At 41.4% G+C, this 24,349-nt stretch overlaps 1 protein-coding gene across 1 annotated transcript in view; it reads right to left on the reverse strand.

Annotated features, from left to right (window-relative positions):
* Positions 1 to 13,943, reverse strand: part of IL6ST (interleukin 6 cytokine family signal transducer) — a 39,290-nt gene extending 25,347 nt beyond the window's left edge. The window contains exons 1-5 of the mRNA XM_082241857.1: positions 13,759 to 13,943; positions 9,634 to 9,714; positions 7,907 to 8,218; positions 6,032 to 6,170; positions 4,217 to 4,371 (exon numbers count right to left, since the gene is read on the reverse strand). Of these exons, the coding sequence (XP_082097983.1) occupies positions 4,217 to 4,371; positions 6,032 to 6,170; positions 7,907 to 8,218; positions 9,634 to 9,700 (673 nt within the window). The 5' untranslated portion in view covers positions 9,701 to 9,714; positions 13,759 to 13,943. The remainder of the gene's footprint in view (positions 1 to 4,216; positions 4,372 to 6,031; positions 6,171 to 7,906; positions 8,219 to 9,633; positions 9,715 to 13,758) is intronic.
* Positions 13,944 to 24,349: the final 10,406 nt, after the last annotated feature.

Consider the following 24,349-nt stretch of genomic DNA (forward strand, 5'->3'; position numbering starts at 1 on the left):
GACCTTATGCTCTTGGCTGAGTTTGACGTCCAACAAATATCTGGGTAATTGAAGTCCCCCATTACTACTATCTCCCTTCCTTTTGCATGCTTGGCCATCTGTTCCAGGAAGGCATCATCTATGTCCTCCGTTTGGCTTGGGGGTCTATAGTAAACTCCCACAATGAGGTCTCTGTTATTCTTCTCTCCCTTAATTTTGACCCAAATGCTCTCACTTTGGCTTTGAGGATCTAAATCTTGGATCTCTTCACAGGTATACACATCCCTGACATATAACGCCACTCCTCCTCCTTTCTTGTCTGGTCTGTTTCTCTGAAATAGATTGTATCCCCCCATTATTACATTCCAATCATGGGACTTATCCCACCAGGTTTCAGTGATGCCTATTATGTCATATTTAGTTTGCTGTACCAAGAGCTCAAGCTCATCTTGTTTATTTCCCATGCTTTGCGCATTAGTGTACAGACATTGAAGTCCATTAATCATTCCCCCGTGTCTCTTATTTAAGGATGTTGAGGGAAAACTTTCAAAAGATGCAATACTGTTGGCATTTGATGTCATGGAAGCTCTGCAAAATGTATAAAAATGTACCTAGTAAATATAAGGTAATAAAATAAAACACCTGATAAAAAAGTGAACAACAAAATAAAACAAAAATTGGAGGGTAACACTCAGAAGTGGCAATGAAAGCACCAACCTAATTATAAAATCTCAGAAAAATGGAAATGTTTCAGTTTGTGCCTAAAACTCGAAAGTGACTGTATCCTGAATGTGAGTTTTCTATAGCCACAAAAAGGTCCTATTCCACATTTGCCACCTGCCTAACCTCTGGACGGGAATGGGCGAATTCAGTTCGGATGACTACCATATCTACTACTGTGGGCAAGAAACCCGTAAGAGAAATGGAGTGGCCCTCATAGTCAACAAAAGAGTGGCGAAAGCTGTACTGGGATGCAGTCTCAAAAATGATAGAATGATCTCGATACGAATCCAAGGCAGACCTTTTAACATCACAGTAATCCAAGTTTATATGAAAGGAACATTTCGTACAAAGATTACCATAATAAAGGACAAAAGTGGTAAAGATCTAACTGAAGCAGAAGACATCAAGAAGAGGTGGCAAGAATACACAGAGGAATTATACCAGAAAGATATGGATGTCTCGTACACCCCAGGTAGTGTGGTTGCTGACCTTGAGCCAGACATCCTGGAGAGTGAAGTCAAATGGGCCTTAGAAAGCACTGCAAATAACAAGGCCAGTGGAAGTGATGGTATTCCAGCTGAACTGTTTAAAATTTTAAAAGATGATGCTGTTAAGGTGCTACACTCAATATGCCAGCAAGTTTGGAAAACTCAGCAGTGGCCAGAGGATTGGAGAAGATCAGTCTACATTCCAATCCCAAAGAAAGGCAGTGCCAAAGAATGCTCCAACTACCGCACAATTTCACTCATTTCACATGCTAGCAAGGTTATGCTTAAAATTCTACAAGGAAGGCTCAAGCAGTATGTGGACCGAGAACTCCCAGAAGTGCAAGCTGGATTTAGAAGAGGCAGAGGAACCAGAGACCAAATTGCAAACATGCGCTGGATTATGGAGAAAGCCAGAGAGTTCCAGAAAGACATCTACTTCTGCTTCATTGACTATGCAAAAGCCTTTGACTGTGTTGACCACAGCAAACTATGGCAAGTTCTTAAAGAAATGGGAGTGCCTGATCACCTCATCTGTCTCCTGCGAAATCTCTATGTGGGACAAGAAGCTACAGTTAGAACTGGATATGGAACAACTGATTGGTTCCAAATTGGGAAAGGAGTACGGCAAGGCTGTATATTGTCTCCCTGCTTATTTAACTTATATGCAGAATTCATCATGCGAAAGGCTGGGCTGGATGAATCCCAAGCCGGAATTAAGATTGCCGGAAGAAATATCAACAACCTCAGATATGCAGATGACACAACCTTGATGGCAGAAAGTGAAGAGGAATTAAAAAACCTTTTAATGAGGGTGAAAGAGGAGAGCGCAAAATATGGTCTGAAGCTCAACATCAAAAAAACGAAGATCATGGCCACTGGGCCCATCACCTCCTGGCAAATAGATGGGGAAGAAATGGAGGCAGTGGGAGATTTTACTTTCTTGGGCTCCATGATCAGTGCAGATGGTGACAGCAGTCATGAAATTAAAAGACGCCTGCTCCTTGGGAGAAAGGCGATGGCAAACCTAGACAACATCTTAAAAAGCAGAGACATCACCTTGCCAACAAAGGTCCGTATAGTAAAAGCCATGGTTTTCCCAGTAGTGATGTATGGAAGTGAGAGCTGGACCATAAAGAAGGCTGATCGCCGAAGAATTGATGCTTTTGAATTATGGTGCTGGAGGAGACTCTTGAGAGTCCCATGGACTGCAAGAAGATCAAACCTCTCCATTCTGAAGGAAATCAGCCATGAGTGCTCACTGGAAGGACAGATCGTGAAGCTGAGGCTCCAATACTTTGGCCACCTCATGAGAAGAGAGGACTCCCTGGAAAAGACCCTGATGTTGGGAAAGATGGAGGGCACAAGGAGAAGGGGACGACAGAGAATGAGATGGTTGGATGGTGTTCTTGAAGCTACTAGCATGAGTTTGATCAAACTGCGGGAGGCAGTGGAGGACAGAAGTGCCTGGCGTGCTCTGGTCCATGGGGTCACGAAGAGTCGGACACGACTAAACGACTAAACAACAACAACAACAAACCTCTGAAAGTAGGACTATATGGAACTGGCAGAAATGACTGGCAGAATCCGAGACCAGGGAGAAGAGTCGGTGGAAGAAATTTAAAGACTATCTACAGAAATATTGTAAAATTAATGAATGTTAGAATGATGTTGGATAGAAATTAAGTGGTTTCCAGCTGTAATGCTTTAAGGGAATATGAAAAATGGGTTATTAATAGGGAAAAATCTAATGTTACTATTTTAAGACCAAAGATTAGGATAAACTAAGAGGGTAAGGATTTGCTGAGCCAACAAATTGAACTGGAATACAAAAAAGGGAGGTATGAGGAGGTCCGGGAAACAAGCAAAGGAAAGTAAGTAATAGAAAAATGGAGTGGTTTTTAATCATTTTTATTTTGTATTCTTTTTTTTCATTTTGTATTGTAATATATTTTAAAAAATCTTAATAAATATCTTATAAATAAAAAAAGTAGGGGCAACAAGGTAAGCAGCTCTGAATATCGTAACTACTGGAGAGGTTCATACAGGAGAGGGGGCCAGGTCCCCAAACAGACTTCAACAGAGATTCCTGTAATTGTTGATCAGTTATAGCAAGTCCCTTTGAAGGCAGGCTCCTTGCACAAAACAGCTAACTGGTGCTGAAAGTGAATTCAAAGGTGCTTGTTGTAACCACTGATTAGTTATTTAGCATTCTCTTTTGAAATTTGACATGTGCTAATCACTGGATGCCATTATGAAATCAGGCGAGATCTCTTTAAAATGTTAAAAAAACACTTCGGATCATGCCAGTTGAGTTAGTTTAACACGGGAAATATATAAACCATATGGTCAATTTTATTAATAATTCTATTTAAAAAACTACATTTGAGTACCTTTTTTTGGGTTCAGTTCACCCAAACTCTGTGTAGGAACTATGTTGAATAAAATCAAACAGTAGATAGGAATGACCTGAGTGCAAGTGACACTTGCTTTGTGCTAAAACCAGTAAATTAAACCAATTGTTTGGTTTATTCGGGTCCATTCTATGACCATTATCAGAGAACTAGAGGAGAAGCAACTAAAATTATTAAGAGGAGCCACCTCCAGAAAGGCTAGTGTATCTATTTTGGCTACAGAAATCCAACTGTTAGAAGCTGCGTCTTTTGATGCCTGGAGTTAGCAATCCCATTATGGAAGGGGAGCAGGCTGCTTGATGAACCCAGAATCTTTGGTTGGTCAGTCCCTGCTTAAAGTCTCTCAGGTCTCATCGGTTTTCTTTGCCAGCTATTGTCCTCTTAAAATTTTTAGATATTTTTCCTAAGCCACTGCCTTCCAGCTTCAGGCACATTGGTTTACCATAATTTTTTAGACTCTCCCCAGTGTGACTTTTAACTAGAAGTATGACAATGAGGTGGTGGTCTTGTTCTTCCACCCTATTCCTTCTTTCACCATATAAAGAAACATTATCTTCCTTAGAAGATATGACGATATGAAATCATTCATAGGAGTGGCTCTGCTGATATATTTACCATGTTTTAGAGGATCAAACACAATGCGGTCAGATTCAACTATCCCAAGAGCATTCTTTGCTTCTACCCACACTTCCAAGTCAACAAAAAATACAACCACAGTACTGGTACAAGAATTATTGGCACCCAGGCAGTCAGGAAACTCTTCGTTTGGCCTAGAAGTTGGAGAAAAAGAAGCAGGATTGAATACACTAAAATTTATATTGGTCCTAATACTTCAAAAACCACAACTATATGTACATATCCTTGACAGATTTAAACAGAGGTGAGTCTAGCAGAATTCAATGAAACTTACTCTGTAGTAAATGAGCTTTCGACTGTAGCATTTGCTCCACAATATCACAAAGAAATTTATTTATTTAAAGGTGGGGCTTTGATAAAAGGACACCAAATCAGACTTTTTTTCAAAAGCAATTTGCTTTAATCCAAAAGCAATTTGCTTTAATCGAAATACTTTTAAGTAAAATAGGAAGTGGCTGTTCATATTTATTTATTTATTTATTTATTTATTATTAACTGGTACACCATCTAACCAGTCATAAGTAGGTTGACTTGTATGCATCAACCAAAAGTTTGGTAGATATCTCTAAACATTATGTTGTTTTCTGTTGTGGGGGGGATTTAAAGCAAACTATTGTTCTCTCTTTTCCTCTTACAAAATATTCTGCTCTTTAAAAAAAAAATCTTGCTGCAAACAGCATGGATTTGATTTAAATCAAATCAACTTAAATCACTAGTCAGTAAGATTTACTGATTTAAATAATTTTTTTAGAGAAGGAGTCATTTTTGCTGGTATAATCTTAATATTCACAACCAGATGAAGGTTTCATTTTTGGAATAATAAATTTTCAGAGTAGTTTTTACAGTTATATCAAAAATTACTGATTTGGTTATGCTATTAGAAATACATAGACAGATAATTATGATTATTATGAATATGCATATATTGTGAGTATTCTGCTCACAAGGTTGCACTTTCATTTTTACTGCTTCACACTTAGGTACTTGTGCAGATCTATTCCACTCCAAACAATCTATTCATTGAACCTCTTGGAACTTAGCATTTAAGAGCTAAGGGGTTGATTCTGTGTATATAAATTTGCAAAGGAACAATGGGATTAAGTTTTTCCCCCTCAACTCTGCATGTTTATTTTATAACATTTTTCCTGTGAAGAAAAGGCATGTTATCTCTGCAGACACAAATTTAAACTTTTTAGAACAGCAAAAACAAGCATCCGTGATAATATCTTCTTGTTAGAAAAAAATGCCCCAAATAATCTTATAGAAACCTCTGAAAGAACATGACAATGTGAATGGATTAGTGGAATTCATTTACCAAAAAATTTAAACACTGCATATAAAACCTCATGCTGCATAATTAAAAACAAATCCTTATTTCCTGATGGATAACTTTTGGACAATAATTAACTTAAATAAAAAACTATCTTTAGAAAGAGGTTTCGTCCAAAAGCATTTTTTTTAAAAAAAATATCCGATTTAACTAAAAAAAAAATCTGATTATTTATCTACCCTGGTTGCAAACCATATCAGTAACCAAAGTTATAGTCCCTCAAGATTCAGCTATTCAGTAGTTTTGGTCCCCTTTTTCTCATCCACTGCCTATTTTGGCTTTCAGCTCTTTTAAATTAGCAGGACCACTGTGCTGCTTAGACACAGTGTAGAGCAATGTTTAAATATTTTGAACAAGTGACTTCCCTTTAAAAAATTGTATGCTTAACAACAAATATTAAGAATTCAAAGTTTTGTATTCAACAAATTAACTACAGGTCTTTAAAACTGAAAAAATATATCTACCATCGAGATTTCAAAGTATAATTGGTGTCCAGAAATGTGTATCTTCCAGGCTCCCAAGTACAAGTTTGAGAATATTTCTTTCTTCCTGTCTGAAGCTGATGCACAATGCAACTCAAATTCTCAGGCTTGTCTGGAGAAACTGCATTTAAACACACACAAATAAACAGAAGTTAATCTAGGAGTACACTTGCAAAAACAACATGAATTCATTTTGGTCATAATCAATTTTTTCAAAAAACAAACAAACTCATTTTTAATTGTTTTTTTCAATACTGTAAAGCAGAGCATTCATGTCAAAAGGTCATCAAAGGTAAAGGTAAAAAGGAAGTACATCAAAACACCACAGTTGACATAAAATATTACAAGAAGGGAAGTATTTATTTCCTGCCTTTTTCCCTCAGAGGGACTCCAGACAGCTTACAAATAAAATAGGAAAATAAAAACACTTGAAGCAATAGTATCATTTTTACATACGAGGCAACATATACAGCTGTAAATAGAATTTGTGTATCAAAATCTAATATTGTTCACCTGTTCATTCCCCAAGTTGCATCCAATATTGTGCAAGCAGGCTACTCACAGAAGGATTTCTGCTACTCTACAATAGCTTAGGGTCAGATGACACTCCAAACAGAATGGGCATGGTGCCAACTAAGGTGGTGTGTCCTACTAACTGCTGACCTATATGGTTTCAGGACAGACAACCCTAAAGGGGTAACAGGAGCCATAAAATTGTGTACAAAAAAGCCCAATGGCTGCTCCCAGTCAAGGAAGATGCCATGGCCAATGGTGTCAAAAGCTGCAGATTCAAGAAGCAGGAACAAGATTGCACACTGCTTGCCCTGCTCTTTGTAAAGCTCATCCATCAGGGTGACCAAGGCCAATTCATTCCCATGACCAGGCCTGAACCCAGACTGGAATAAAAAAATTGCATTATCCAAGAATAGTAGGTGGTCATCCTGCACTGAAACTCTCTCTACCACCTACCCAAGAAGAGGGTATTTTTTACTGGTAGAGGAACTAGTATAACTAAGGGGCCCAGGACTGGTTTATTTAAGGAAGGACACACCACTACCTCTTCCAAGGCAGCATGCACCACCCCTGCAATCAATGAAGTGCTAATCACACTCTGTACCCAACCACCCTCTCTGCTAGATTGAATAAGCCAGAAGGAACAGGGGTCAAGGGGCTACGCTGAAACTGATGCCACACAATACAGGCATACCTGCTGAACTGCCTTTCTTATGGAAGCATAATGCCTATCCCCATGTAACATAGTTAAACTTTATTTAGAAAACTTATATCCCGTTTTACATCTTTGACAGATTCTCCAGGTGGGTCACCACTATTCTCAAAATAAAATCATACTCAGAATCTCATAATACAGTACAGGGGCAGAAATTGTGTAGTTACTATGTGGAACAAACATCATTCAGGCAGCAATTTCTGCCCTTACTCCTGCCTGGTGACATATTTGCCAAGTGACGATGTAACTTTTTTCTTCTTTACTTGGTACCTTTCAACTATGTGAAATAAAAGTTTCTCATTTCTCCATGTTGTCTACAATATATTCGACAAAATCCAACATCCTCTAAGAGTGTTATAAGGAGCAGGAGAATGACTATACAGTGGACCCTCCGGATATGAATTAAATTCGTTCCAGGGGTCCATCCGCAACCCGAAAAGTCCATAAGCAGAGGTGCCGCTTCTGTGCATGCGGCAAAACCCGGAAGTATACACTTCTGGGTTTGCCACGTTCGTAACTTGAAAGTTACATATCCAGAGTGGTATGTAATTAGAGGGTCCACTGTATGGCAATAGATTGTTCCTTTTATGTGTATCCCCACAAGGAAGAATTTAAGGAGAAATACTTACAGCCCAAGGCAACTTGAATTCCATACATGTTCTGCTCAATGCTTCCTGCCAGTAAGACGTTACAAGTCAGAGGAGAAGCCAATATAGACGTGTCATTGAATGTTACTCTTGAAACAGTTTCATTTATTATGCTATAGTGTTCTTTAGGAACAACCTTAGTTTGAATTCTCCAGATAACTTTATCAGCACGAAGGTTGCCATAATCTGGACAATAGTCACGAAGAATGCAGTATGCTGTAAAGCTGGACTCAAGGGATACTACAGCAGACTCCGGAGTTATATAGCCACATGGTCGCACATATCCATCTGAAACTGAGAGAGATCATTTGTTTGGTATTGTTCACTAAGATGGCTACTATTGCTATAAGCATACAATATGACAAAGGAAGACAATAGTTACCTAGAAAATACATTTCCCCCTTTACTTTTCAAGTGTACATTAATTGACAACATTTGCTTGGATCCAAGATAAATGACTGGATGGAAGTTCATAGATAGGTTTCTTGAATTCACCTCTGGGCCTGCCCATCCATGGGCACCCCCCCACCTACAAGCAGCAGCAGCTTCTGGGTTCCAGTGAGATCTTGTGAGAGCTCTGCACCTTGAAAAGCTACTCCAAAAGGTTCCCCCCCCGAACAATTTGGGATGGGGTACCAGAGACTGCTGGGATAGCTGGGAATTTCCTTCCAATCTGGGGGAAAATCCTCCCCTACCATAGCAAACCCATCCCACATTGTTCATGAGGAACCCCAACTGTCTCCAGAGGCTGTTCAGGGTAATGCAGAGGGTGGGGGAGGGAAAGGACGCTTTACTTCTGTTCTCATATCTAAGGATCCAAGACATTAGGTCTAGCAACTGTAATCATTTTCCCAATGACTATTTGCATTTCTTGCCTGTGCTAGTTAAGTGAACTCCCCCACACCTCATGATTTCAAAGATAGTTTCATTATCAAACATCAGAATTAGGAGTGAATAAAAAAGATAGAAATGTGCAGAGGTAGCAGTACATATGTGTTACATTTCCTTAGGCCTGTTTAATATTATGTAAAGAGAAACATTGTCTTGAAATTTCACCTATATTTCATTTCTAAAAGCATATTATTCAATTTTGTCTGTGCAATTTAAATATTAATCTTGCAGGAAATATTTCAACCATTTTCTCACTTTCCACCACAACATACCACATGTTGTAACTTAATTGGTTTGTGTGTAATCTTTCTCTACTGTACAGGATTTCTTTTTAAAAAGAGGAATCTAGCAAGCTAGAAAACCTGATAATAAGTTAAATATCCTTCCTTTCATATTACCACATCAACTATTGGCTTGTTTCACAACTTTTTATATTTTGACTTTACAAGCCAACAGTATCTATCTAGAATACTGACCCCCCTTACATTAGGCTCCTGAAATGAAGAAAGTCTGGGTTAACCAGGAGTGGACTTTTCAGTGAACTTGATTCATTTCTGCTACCAAAAACAAATACAAAGACTCAGAATGTAATCTAACTGTATGCCTTTTACACCTGGCTCTGGCTCACAGATCTTGTGGTTTTAACAAAAAAACACAAATAGATCTGACAAGCCTGTAGTCTCTATGCCGTTGCCTTCCATATAATAGATTCAAACTAAAATTCAAGAATTGTTTTCTATAATGTATACAAATCAACAAACTGACAGAACTTAATAATATAATGGAACAATTTATTATTATTAATCCTGCAGACTTACCTCCAAAGGAGTAAATGCTCAGGAGAGTACACACAGCTTGCAGTAACCAACTCCATTTTGAAAACATCTTGAACCAAGTCTCTGTAAAAACAATTTTTTTATATATAATATTTTTACTCTGCTCAATCAGCCACTATTTTCTTTTTATGAAGATATTTCTCAGGAGACAGGTTCTGTAGTTTCCTCTGTTCTGACACGTTTATTAACCATGAACAAAAAGGTTTAGTGGAAAGCAAGAAAAGAATAGCACTCAGGGAAACAGCCAAGAGTGAGAACAGGAACACAGGCAACTCCCCAATTGTCTAGTTGCCATTTTGGGGCAAGATGGCTCTAAAGTCTTTTTTCTTCTTCAAATGATTGATTGAATATCAATTAAACATCTGGTTAGTTCGGATGACCACCTTGAGCTAGCTTAAGAACTCTGAAAACTTAAAGAAGAAAAGTACTCAATCCAGGGACAGTCCACATATATTCCTATTCCTACCTCTTTTTCTTAATGGTACCAGCTCCTGTTCAGGCTGCACAGAAAAAGCATTTTGCTTTATGAAATCCATTTCAATTGTAAAGATAAATAAATCTGACAGAATTCTACAGGATGTGGTATTAGTGTGTGAAAACAGTTCAGATCCAATGATCCCCAGGCATGAACCTTCAGATGGTGGAGATGTCAGGTGCCATCCTGGTGCCCAGGCATCTTCACTTGGTCACAAGTGGTCAATGACCAGGTACAATATGCGCCTGAGTGTGGCTACTGAACTCACTTCTCAACCATTATCACAATGCAATAAAGTGAGGGAAAAGTATAAACTAACACACCCTCCATTTTATATATAATTTATGTCTAGCTTGCTTGTTAATTATTATCACAATATTGATTTTATAAAAATATAAAGTTGACAGTTGTGGTTTACTTAATGATCATGATTAAATATACTGATAAAGTCCATTTTTTGTCTTGTGGCTAGAACTTTCCTTGGCCAATGATGCACATTTTCTAAAAGGTATATATATCTGATTTAGTGTGTTTGGATTAGTATAATAACAATTTATTACCTGATCCTTCATCCTAAGGTCTCCGGGAAAGTTAAAACCATTAAGACACAATATTAAAATCAGTGTAAAACAAGTTAAAACTACAAAAATAAGGTGCATTATAAAATTTCCCATTTAGAAGCAGATGTTTGCATGGTCTGGTTTGTGTGTCACACTGAAACTGTGATTTAATGTTAATATGTCCTGCTTCACTTCTCTCTCCCTCCTGCTGTCTTGCTTCTGCTTATGGTTTGTCCGAAGAGTAACAAACCAAAAGCTTGGGTTCACAAGTAACAAGCCAAATTCTGATTTGTTTTCTCCCCAGAGGAGCTGGAGCAAGGGAGGAACAAGGCACAGACCTTTGAGGAGTACACACTGGCATGGTGCTTGTTCACATTAAATAAGTTTAATTTAACTACAGGTTAATGTGAAATACAACCCAGGCGTATGTTACAATTTCAGGTTATAATTTTGTGTGCATATAGAATTCCCCCACACACATCCCCCACCCCTCCCATATGCAGATCTTATAAGTTAGAAATTATCTGCTGACACCTGGATCTTTGAAATATGACTTAAGAATTGATGCTACTGCAGATTTGAAATACATTTCTGTTTTACAAGGCCTGCATACATTTTCTAGGCAGAGCAAAGTGCTTTAAAATGAAAGCCAACATAGTTCTTTCCAGTGCATCTAACATCATAGAACAGAATTTTAATACTGCCCACCACTAACAGTACAATCCTATGCATATGCATTCTTAGCCCTTCTTACTTCAATGGGACTAGACATGCCTAACTGCAATGATCAGGCTGCACATTACATTAATACAGTATTTAGAACCAAAATCTATATTATAATAAATTTTGGTTGCAAAGTACCAATACAATTTTAGCTAAAATAGTAGACTATTAATGCACAACAGAAGATAATCAGAATCCACAGGAAGTTTATGGGGGAGATGGAAAGCCTACTTTGATCTTGTCCTTTTTGCCTTTGATAGGAAACCAAGAAGCACCTTAAGAAAATTTTACTGGCTACTGCTTATGTTTCCCATTTTGTCAAAGGCAAACCATCAACTCAGGTAAAAGAACCACATGCCGAGAAAATTCTCACCACTCTCCTGTACTAATTCTCAGCACTCTACTCAAATTTATCATACAAATAAAAATAGTATCATTTCCTTTATATGTCATACACTACTGTAGTCAAGTAACCCTGTGGAAATCCCCTAATCAGGCATACTGATGATCCTAGCATCCTTGGGAGGGTGGGGAGAGGAAGTACACAAATGGCAAGCCCAGAAATACAGTAGAGACAATATTGAGATGCACCAGTCTGCCTTTCAAAAGAGATATCAACTAGGGTGAATGACAGCCAATCTCTATGCCACCATGTACTTCTAGCTTGATCCCAGTACTATTCAACATCAAGAATGTGTTAGAACACTGCACATTATCAGTATTGTTTATAATAGCATGCCATGAACTGCATATAACAACAAAAAGGCTGCATCCTCCTCCAAAGCAGTTTGGTCTAAAACTGTACAAGTGGAAGTCGAAGAACGGGAGTGAAAGGAAGATACTGCTGGATTACAATTCCCATCATCCCAAACCATTGGCTATGCTGCCAAGGCTGATGGGAGTTGTAGCCCAGTAGTGTCTAAAGGGCACCACAAAGGTAGCCCCCAGTTTAGGAACAGGTTTACCACCAATGAGACCTAGACTGCAGGGGTATGATTCAGCTCCTGGCCAGGGAACATACAATCCAGTGGCATGCAGTGATTTTTTCATAGGTAATCAGTTAGGGCCAGAGGAACCAGCTTGTGAGGGTGATTGAGGCCCTCCGAAGTTGCAACTGCAGGTGAGCATTGTGCCTCCCTCCCTAAGCAGGGCAGCAGCTTTCTGGGCTTTGGGGAGGAGGCACCAGGAGGACATTTAGGGGACTAGCCTAGTACCCCTAGTCCACTGATCGAATGCCACTGGCACAACGCTCATTTGACTTATCGGCAGTGCTATTTTTCTAGAAAAAGAGGTGCTGGAACTCAACATGAACGCCCTCTTCTTTCTCTTAGAAAGGCAATGGGTGCCCACCATAGGAGCCAACTCCTAGGGGCCCAAGGGGTTTTGGCCCCCACAGTAACCTATTTCAAGGGGCTGGGCCCCCACAAAGTTGACGCACATTCCCATTCAGATGGGGTGTGTGCACTGCATCATGTGATCATGTGGGGTGGGGCTTACCTGAACAAACGCCCCACAGATAAGAATTTGGAAAAGGGGGAAAAAAGTTATAGCAGGCGTGAAAAGATCAGGGACGGCCAGATTGCAACAGCGGAGGAAAGAGAGGCGACCCAGAAGATAAGGTTGTATACACCCTTATCTGCTACGACCGCTGAGCTTTATCGTGTAAAAGAGGGGAAGAAATAACCGAGAGAAATTAACTCAGGTTCTCCAAACCGCTCGCGACAGGGTAGCCTTTCAATAGATATTTCCATAGATATTAGTTTGAATGTTTAGTCGAGGAAGAACGACCACTTGCCCCATTCGGTTGAGAACTCAAGGCAGACCGGAGTACGGAGCAGTCGCCCCTCCCCTCCCCCCCCGACCCCTCTTTGCGCACGTAAGAACGCGCAGGAAGAAGAGGGCAGAGGGAATTCTGCTGCCACCCTCGGCCGCGACTGGAGGAGGGTGGTTTCTAAGAGAAATGTTACCAGGGGGCGGCGTCGCAAACCAGGCCGACCCAGCGCTTGACGGTCTGAGGCGCCGGTGGGCGTCCCAAAGCAACGCGAGGCGCCTTTCCAGCCAGGCGCCCGAAAAGCGGGACGCGCCTCAGCCGCGCACATTAAAAGGGCTCCGCTGAGGAGAGAGCCGATTCAGGGGCCGCCTCCGAGGCCAGAGCCCGACCGAGGCGGGCTGCTCGAGAACGGGCTTCGTTCCCTCACAGCCTTCGGAGGACAAGGCCTGTCCGCGGGGGGAAGCGGAGAGCGGCTCCCCCCGCCCCCCTGAGGGCAGCTGCCAAGTTTTCCTTTTCGGCCTGGACAACAGGCTAATCCCCTCGGCCAACGCGGGCCGGTAAACCCACCCCTCACTCACCGCCTCCTGGCGCGCTACTCCCACAGGCCTTGGACCATCGCCGTCCCCGCCAGACGCCTCACGAGCCGCCGCCGCCGCCGCCGCGCACACCTTATGAACTGCGGTGCGCCGCTCGCCTTGACTGACGGCTTCACTCCGCTAGCTCGAGCGCCTCGCTCGAGCCGCCATTGGTGAGCAGGGCGGTGACGTCACGGTCATGGGCGGGGCAGACGGCAGAGGTGGTGCTTCCCGTAACGGGCCTCTGGGCTGCCAGGATTCCGGGCTCCTGGTCCCAGCAGGGGCGGGGGAAGGGAGGGGAAGAGAGGCCGGGAAAGGGGGAGGTGGGCGGGGGGCGCTGCGATTGAGCGTGGCGAGCCGCAAGCGCTCAACAGCGTCTGCGCGCAGGGCAGCGAACGTTCAGAGAGTGGGACATCCCCCCCCTCGCTCCGTGCCCCAATCAATTAACCAGCAAAAGTAAACCTAGTACAGTTTTACATTCCCAGGGCTTGGCTGAATGTGCACTTTGCAGGCTGAAGGTACAATCCGACGTGCTGGCTTACTTTGGAAGGGAGCCCGGTTGAGCTCCGTTGCTTATTAGCACGTGAGCAAGATACACTGGATAATTGATTTTAATCTGATTTTGGGTTTTTTATTATGTAGCGCTTCAAATACCAGCAAGGTTCTCACTACAGGGAAAGGGAAAGGCCACGATAGCTGATGACTATAATGAATCTGTGAAGTCTTTATATTACAGTTGCAGTCCTTTCAGTCACCATCATTTTATTTGTAAGCCTGGGATCTTCGGATGAAGGGCAGTATAATTTGCTAAATAATAATGATAGTTAAAACCCTGCTCCAGGCAGCTTACAGCATGAAAAGGTTTGCATAATTACAAACATAACAAAAGTACAGTACTAGTCAAAAAGTACACAACCAAATGGAAACTGTTTCCACAGGAATCATAATAGTATCGAAAAGGAAAGTTACACAATACTAATACCAGTAACAACCCCCCCCCCTAAATAATTCCCCATTTATTGGATGCAAGCCCCATTAAAGTCATTGGGCCTTACTTTTGAGTAGACATGGATAGGATTGCACTGTAAGGTGCCTCAACAATCTTTGTTTATGATAATAGCTTCCATCTGTCAGAGTTCACTTATTATTGACACAGGCATTTGATTATCTTTAAGGTACCACTGTACCACATTTTTCTAATGCAAAATAATTTCACAGCCATCCTTCCAGAAATTGAAGCATAGTTTCTCCACAGAAGCATTGCTTACAAGCTGCTGGGAAGATTCTGTTTCAAATGTATAAAACAGAGCAGGACAGAAATAAAGGATGAAAATATGAGAAACAGTTAGCTCTTGTGACAGTGTTTCTGTTGTTATTATTAAATAACAAAATGGCGGCCCATTGCATAAACCAGTCTTCCCCAATCTAGTGCCCTCCAGATGTTTTGTACTCCAGTCCCCAAGGTTGGAGAAGGCTCTTCATGTAAGTTTACACTCAGGCATTCTCTGGATATTAGTACCTCAGCCTGTCTGTTTATTATTGGGTTAGTTAAGAGCAGGTTGGTGAAGTTTTGCTTGTTTATATGAGCTGCAATTTGCATTTTTAATGCCCTGGGATTGCTGCCGCAGTGATGAAGAGCAGTAAATAAATATATTAATTAAATTACCTTGGGGAAGGGGGAGATGCACTACCACTACAGCCACAATATCCTATGACCACTCAGCCCAGGTGGGAAAAAAGAAACCCCATGCAGAATCTGCAGATGATGTGGAAATGACACACAAACACACCCTCAGAACCTATGGAAACACCACCACACAGAAAACTAATGTGATGACAGCCACAAGCCACGCAAACACTGTATCAGTTGGTGCAGGCCAAGGCAGGGGTGTGTCTGCCTTGTTTCCATGTCTGTATCACCTAAGGAACACAGATAAACAGCAGGCTCCCGGCGAGCTGAAAATTCTGGATTTTCTTGTTTCTGTTCTGAAATGGTTCCTCTGCATTGGGACAGGGGACATTTTTTCAGTCAGAGGTCCATATTCCCTTGCTGGTAATCTTCTAGGGGCCACATGGAAGTGGTTAGTCCAGGAACACAAGTGGCCATAGCAATAGACTTAAAATAATGGAACAAAGACAAAACTTACCTAGATAAGAACAAGAAGGGCAAACCTCTACCTGCTCAAGGAAATCCTGGTGGAAAAATTGAAGTAGCTACTTCACACTCTCCACCCCCTTTTACTTGGAAAACAAAGCTATGAATAGCAAAGGAAACTAGTCATTAATATTCTAAAAATTACTACTGACATACCTCATATATTGTGTGTGTGTTCTTTGAACTGTGTTTGTGAGAAACAATTAAAACTCGGACACATGAATAACTCTAGTTTTACTCTGAAAACGAAAAGTGATCTTACACCAACCTGTGACCTTACACGTGCAAATTTATTAAATTGATTTCAGATGGGTTCAATTTCAGTGTCTCACCCTTATTACAGAATCCTTTAAAAATTACAAACAGCTGGTGTTTCTCTGCCTTTCAAATAACAGCAGGGCCGGATTTAGGTTTTATGAGGCCCTAAGCTACTGAAGGTAATGGTGCCCTTTATATATCCACCTGTGCTTTGTCAACAACAAATTGTTGCTGTTTTTTGCATTGAATATATGCTATATGGTAATTTATGCACCCAATAGGTCCATACACAACACAATAAAAACCTACATACAGCACTTGTTGTATGTAGGTTTTATTTTATTTGTTTTTTATCTTATATTTTGGAAATGTACATCTAGTTTTTTTCTCTTTGAATTTTTTGGGGGCCCCCAAGAGAGTGGGGCCCTAAGTTATAGCTTGTTTAGCTTACATGTAATTCTGGCACTGAATATCAACATTACTAACAGAAGATATTCAGGCTGAAGATGCAATCCAGAAAACAGTCAGTATTTCTAGTTGTCAATATCATTAGCTGTAACAAATATATAAACCGCACACTTAAATAAATTGACAATTCAGAAAATCTTAGCATGCTGCATAATAAAAACTGTTGAGTCCATGTTTCTCAAAGATTCTTTTGCCATACTTTGGGGGCTTTGTACGCAAAAGAAGTATCTTTCCAAACCATTTTAGTTGCAAATAGGGATAGGGAGAAATTTGTTTCAGTTCTCATTTAAAGGCAAACTTACCTAATATGCATTTTCTGAAACAACATGTGAACCAAAACACACCCATCCTTCAAAATTTGTACTTCTCCAAATTTTGCAATGCAATACAGTGGTACCTTGGGTTACATACACTTCAGGTTACAGACTCTGCTAACCCAGAAATAGTACCTCGGGTTAAGAACTTTGCTTCAGGATGAGAACAGAAATCGTGCTCTGCCGGTGCAGCGGCAGCAGGAGGCCCCATTAGTTAAAGTGGTGCTTCAGGTTAAGAACAGTTTCAGGTTAAGAACGGACCTCCAGAATGAATTAAGTACTTGACCTGAGGTACCACTGTACTCCGGTCAAGTGTTGTATGCGAAAACGAACATGTTAGAGTAGCATATTAATGCATCTATTGGGGAAAATACATTCTCTTGGGGAAAGCTGCTTTGCCAAAATGTGCATATGAGAATAAACTTGTACTAAGGTACTGATAATTTTTTATGAGGACTCTCTTAAAAAAACAAATAAACCACAAACTGATATGGAAATCTGGAAAACTGAACTTAAAAGACTGGAAATATGAGATACTGGGAGGATCCTTCCCTGGTTGCAAGTAACATTTTAGTTTTTTTAATCAAACTGATCAGTGATGGTCCCTTACATGAATCTTCTCAGTTCCACCATGTGCTCCCCCTTTACTTTCTCAATCCTGTTTCTGAAGCTGCCTTGCTATTCGGCACCCACTTGAGCCCCAGCCAATATGACCAATGATCAGGAATTATGAAAAATGTTATAGTCTATAGCAGACATGGACAAACTTGGTCCTCCAGGTGTTTTGGGACTACAACTCACATCATCTCTAGCTAACAGGACCAGTGGTCAGGGATGATGGGAACTGTAGTCCCAAAACATCTGGAAGGCCATGTTTGGCCATGCCTGGTCTATAGGAATAAAATTCTAATTCTATACTGCTTTACATGGGAGCAAGTATTACAGAACTCAGTGGGAATTACTTCTGAGTACATGTATATAGAATTGCACAAGACTGGTGGCTCCCCTGAGGAAGTTGCAAAGAGGAAATGAAGGAGATTCAATTCAATAATTTCACCTTCTATTCTATACCCACTTAGCTTGGAATAAAATCCACTGAACTCAAGGGGATTGTTTCCCTGGGTTGCACTGTCAATTTTAAATCTTTCCAACGTGAGTTTTTCAACCTTAGCCCAGTTGTTGTGCCTCACAGGGTCGTTGTGAGGATAAAATGTGAGAGCTTCCTGTATTGCTACCCTGAATTCCTTGTGGGAAGGACAACACACTAACATCATAAATTATATTTTGAGAGTTCTTATGGAGCTGTGTTCTCATATCTCTTCCTCCATAGGGCAAATGAGTTGATCTTGGGCCAGTAAAATGGTAATTTTTCACATGTTGTGCTTATGTGTTTACTTCGTTTCTGCCCTGGAGATAGAGGGTAAGTACAACAAAAACATGGGACGCGGGTGGCGCTGTTGGTTAAATCACAGAGCCTAGGACATGCCGATCAGAAGGTCAGCAGTTCGAATCCCCGTGATGGGGTGAGCTCCCGTTGCTTGGTCCCTGCTCCTGCCAACCTATCAGTTTGAAAGCACGTCAAAGTGCAAGTAGATAAATAGGTACCCGTCTGGTGGGAAGGTAAATGGTGTTTCCATGCGTTACTCTGGTTCGCCAGAAGTGGCTTAGTCATGCTGGCCACATGACCCGGAAGCTGTACGCCGGCTCCCTCGGCCAATAAAGCGAGATGAGCACCACAACCCCAGAGTCGGTCACGAGTGGACCTGGTCCCTTTACCTTTACCTTTACAACAAAAACAAAATGTGTACACCTGTGAATTCTCTAATATATTTGAAAGCGAATGAACACACATCTGTCAATCTTTGAAAGTCCGTAGACTTTTGCCCACAGGATAGCATCTATTACTTTGTTTCAGCCATAGACTTATTATACTTCTACAGACTTTCAAAGATTGACAGACGTGTGTTCATTCGCTTTCAAATACAGTATGTTAGAGAATTCACAAGTGTACGCATTTTGTTTTTGTTGTACTAAATCATGTAATGCAATAAGAATTGCAGTGCTATCTAGTAAACTGGTCTTTGTGTTGCTTGTATTGTTTGTTGTGTTAAGTTTGCAACACGGGGGTTTGTTGTTCTGTACTGGAGATAGAGGGTGGCATCCTAACCATGGGAATGGTTTACTATTGGATCAGAGTAGATTGGCTGAACTGAGAAGATTGAGAGAAACCAGTTTTTTGCTCTCTGTAACTGAAAAGCATAGAGGTTATTTGGAGGGAAGAGAGAGCAATCAGTGTACATTTACATGAGTTTAATAACTGGAAATACAGAAATCATCTGAATCCAGGTACTTCTTCATACCATCATACCTGACTTGTCATGTGGGGACAGGCCCAGCCACTGCAGAACATAGGCTGTCTCCAGGCTAGCCCAGTTCCCACCTACCTTTGAGCCTTCCCTGGAGGCAAGACAACACCTATGGGGACAAGCTGAGTCCTGCTGGGGAAAGAAGAACACCTTATCTCCCCACCAAATCCCAGCCTCCATAACTGGAGACAAACCTTGCCAACTGCAGAGGGCACAGGAAACTTTTTCAGCCAGAGGGACACATTGACTCTCATAGGCAATCTTCTGGAGCCCACATGCGGGCAGTGGGTGGAAGCAGTGGCAACAGTAGGCAGAGCATCGGATGTAGTTGTTTTACCTGCGGACAGTAGGACATGCATTCAGCCATGCAAAAGTCAGAAGTTTACATACTGCTCTCTCCACCCAGGCAAGCCAGAGGCATTGTCGTAGCTGAAGGACACTCCCAGTCTGGCAAAAGGGCAAGGAGCAGGGCTGGTGAGGACATAGGAAGGGGTTTGAGGCTATGGAGGAGTCCAAAGGTCCAGGTAGTCTGTATCTCTATACTGACTGGCAGCAGCTCTCAAGAATTTCACACAGGGAACTCTCCTAATATTACTTGCGGATTCCAGGAGTCGAACCTTTTGCAGATGCTCTGCCACTGAGCCACAACCGTACCCTGGAATTGTTTGGCTATTGTTTCTGAACTCAGGTGTCCTGATCAGGTATCCCAGCTGCACATCCACCCAAGAACTAATCAAGAGCTAAGGATTGAATGATCTGACATTGCTGGCAGTTCTTTTTTTGCAGTTCTTTCATACTTTCAGCCTCACATTTCATCAGGGAAAGGGGTAGACTCTGGAGGGAAGTACTGCCTACAAAGCACTTAAGCTAGCTATCCTGTAACAGAGCAATCTTGATCCCACTGGCTTCAGATTTCCAATGGCTTTGTATATTGCATTGCAAGCCTCTTTTCACATTCACTTTATCAGGCCTGCACCCTCACTTGTCACCCCTCCGGCAGCTCCCGGGGTGCAACATGACTGCCACAGGAGGGAAGAGCATTCTTGTGATCAAATCCTGCTTGCAGGTGTGGCGTTTGCCTGTTCTTTTTAAAAATGTCTGTACAGGGGGAGATAAAGAGTTAATAGGTAGACCAATAGAAAAGCCAAAGGCGGAGCCTACCTGTTTATAAAAGGGCTTAGCCCGCGGTTTGGGTTGGTTGGTTTTAGTTGGTTGGGAAAGGCAATTGGAAAAGCAGTTGGCAGACAGTTGGAAATAGAGGGGCAGTTGGTTCTTGTGTGAGGGGAGGTAGAAGAGTTAGAGACAGGATAAAATAAGACTAAGAAGGTAAAGAATAACAATCTTTTGAATGCAGTTAAAGTTTATTTGTGTTTGCAGTAAACTGCACTCTTCTTTGTTAATTTAAGAACCTGACTGAGACTAAGTGATTTACTGGGGAGGAGCTGGTTGGTGGCAGCGGATTAGTGGTGTATGGGTCAATAGTCCGTGAGCTGACTGGGGGCTCCGTATGAACGCCACACAGGTTTCCACACTGGCATCTAGTTAGCTGCTTTGAGAACAGGATGCTGGACAAGATGGGCTCGTCTTATGATCTCATGCCACTTTAAGGGTCATGGCTTCCCCCAAAGAAACATGGGAACTGTAATTCATTAAGTGTGCTGACAGTTGCAAGGAGGTGTAGTGGAAAATAAACGGTTAACCCAAGGAGGCATAGGTGGCCTTGTGCAATTAACCCTTAATAAAGGGTTTCACCACTCTCCTAAGCTCAGCAGTAGTGATTCCTGCTGACTTGATTGCTTGCAGGAATGCTCCTTGCGCAGAGATAACACAATTGTAGATTAATTACTTTGCTTGCCTGCTGGCCTCAATCATGAGATCATCCACCCCCCCCAAAAAAGCCAGGTGAAGGTAGCTTAACAATCAAGCTGGGTGAAGTTGGTTAAGCAATTAAGCCTCATGACTTGGGGTGGACAAGGGTATTAAAAACCATAGGGTCTGAGCCAGAGAGAGAGAAGGTTTGATGCAGGCACAAACTGATGTAGGTGTTGCATAGCCTGGCTAGATGAAGCTCTACTCTGCTGCTATGTCCCTGGGGCTCCCAGCAGCTGAAAGGAGGGGTTGCTATTTGCCTAATCTATTTTCTTCTTGTGCGAGATAAGCCTGCCGCTTGATAAATTTCAGACTTTCTTCACTACTTGTGTGCTGCATTTGCTTCAGAAATCCCTCAAAAAAAAAAGGGGGGGAACCAACCCCTTTTTGCCTTTGGCAAAGCAGGGGGCCACTGTGACTGTTAAAGTGGCATAAGAGTGCTTGCAATGCATGGTGTGGATGTGACCTTTCTGAGCCTGGCTTCCTGCTTTGCCATTGCTGGCTTGGCTCCTGCGACGTTTCCAGTCTGCTTGTTGTCACGTTGCCATTCCACTTCTCAGACACTCTTCAACCCATCCTCACCCCCAACCTATTTGGCTCAACTCCCTCGTTCCTCATCTGGAACTTGATTCTGGACAGAGCAGCTGTTCCCCAGATTCATGGCTCTTAAGCCTGTCAACCATGTCCACTGCCTTCAATAGGTTCTTGCCATGGTTGCTGATGAGGCGGTATTGTTCTGCACACTTAACAGGGGGGAAAGCACGATAGAAGTGAACTTAGAAGGAGGGATGCTGGGGAAATTCAGTTTAGTTCACATGAAAAGGAGAGGCTACCAGACTTGTACTTTTTGAAACAATGTGTGAACTGAAATGCAGCCATCTTTTGAAGTTTTCAGCTCTCCAAATTTTGCAATGTAGTTCTTCAGCCAGGTAAAGTGTGCGAAAATGCATATACCTGGGCTAAAGAGTGCATAAAAATTGCATGTTTCAGTGAAAATAACATGCAGATTAGCAGCTCCGCAATACAATCTTAGGGACCCACTTCAGATTTGAGTAGGGTTTACAATTAGCCTTTTCTTCTTCTGAAGATATACCACAAACCAACAGGTACAGATTTTTCTTTGGGTTTTGCTGCTGAAATCGCTCATGAATGATTATAGCCTCTATCCTTTATATCAATAAGAATATTATGTTTTATCCTGGATTTCTCCCCCCTCCATATAAATTTAGTCAGAACTTTTTACCATTCTTTAAGACAGCATACATCATTAAGCGCTGGGGTCATTTGAAACAGAAATAACATTTTTAGGAGAATATTCATTTTTATCGCCCAGATTCTCCCCATTAGAAATAGTTATATTCTGCCCTATATATCTAGGACTTTTAAAATTTCTTTCCAAGTCTTCATATAATTATCCTTATAGATATTATGATTATTTGCCATCAACCACATTCCTAAATACTTCATTTTTTTCTCTATTTCCCAACTAGCAATTTCCCCTAATTTCTTTTTAACATGATCATCCATGTTCTTGACTGACATATTGGTTTTATCTTTGCTTATTTTAAAGCCTGCCAGTTTTGCAAATTCGTTTATCTCCTTTAATAACTCTAATGCACTTTCTAAGGGTTGTTCCAAAGTTAAGACTGCGAATGCTTATTGTCTGCAAATGCTTTGGTTTTATAATTTTGCTTACCCACTCTTATTCCTCTGGTTTTGTCATTGTTGCAAATAAAACTACAATTAAACACATCTAAAATATTTTAAAAGCATTAATAATATCAAAAAGCACTTGAAAATCAGGGCGTCCTTAGGGAATAAACAATCTTTTGGATACCTGGAGCACCCAACAGTTTGCTCCTCCTCTGTAGGACTTTGGATCCTGCTTGCTCCCAGTATTTAATCTACACAGGGAGCCCTCCCTGTTCGTTTCCAACCTGAGATCTGCTAGGCAAGGGAACGTCAAAGATTGATTTTGGAAACTCCCCTTTGGAATTCAAATGTGTGATGTCATTGAGCCACTCGGGCAGCTGTTGCCACTCAACACTGAAGCAGTATGCCAAAAATAAAGCATCTCAATGTGGGCAAGGGCAAGATGCCCCAGCAATTGAATGTGGCCTGTGCTTTGAAGAGGAAGGAAGCACGCAGCAACAAGCCCTCTTCCTATATCAGTGTGAAGTGGCCTGGTAAAGGCAGATGATGCTCACATAGCCATACAGCTTCCTGACAAGTGGTTGATTTTGTTGAAAAACCAGAAGGGTTAAGGTAAAGACAACTGCATGTTCTGTAGCAGATGTTCAAGTGCAAACAGCATAAGATTTGGTGACCATGAATGACACCCCTTCATTATTATTCTTATTCTTTTTGTAAACCTCTTTGAGGTTTTTGTTTTTCTTTTCCAATCAAGCAGCATTTAAATTTTATGAAATACATTTTATGAAATCATAACAATGATGAACCTACATTAATTCCCTGCCCTTCACCAGCAAGTCCCAGGTCAGGTGTCTACCATTCCAAACCCAGAGTAAACGTAAACAACAACAACAACAACAATAACAACAACAACAAGCCATTTCTCACCCCTTGCCTTTTCCTGTAAGACCTATTGCAGTCGTTAAGAGTCGTCAACAGGCTCATCTCAGCTATCTGCCAATCTCCCATTCCCACCACCCTTCTGAGTAATACCCCTCCCCACCTTCTCACTATATAGAAGGATCTGGCAACTTCTGTTTCAGTGTATCTGAAGAAGTGTGCATGCACACGAAAGCTCATACCAAGAACTAACTTAGTTGGTCTTTAAGGTGCTACTGGAAGGAATTTTTTATTTTAACAACAACACAGTTAAAACAAATCACAGTCACAGGGCTAGGTATGGAAATGCGAACTAATTATATTGATAGTATGCGGAGTTCAGTGGGAGCATGGCAGGACACCATTATTCATTTAGTTTGGTTTTAAATGTAATGGTTTGAAAGCCATGGGCTTGTCGGAACCGAGCACAAAGTGGTACAACTAGGAAAGCTCATACAGTGGCTGACACCTTCACATCTACTGTGACAAAAGTGATTCTCCACCGCCTTGTCTTAAGGTGAACAACACTGTCTTTAAGTAAACATCCTTAGGCAGTGATGGAGGAGTAGGATCACACCTGCAAGTCGTGCTCC

This window comes from Podarcis vaucheri (genome assembly GCF_965113315.1).
Source record: "Podarcis vaucheri genome assembly, chromosome: 11".
Lineage (NCBI taxonomy): Eukaryota > Metazoa > Chordata > Lepidosauria > Squamata > Lacertidae > Podarcis > Podarcis vaucheri.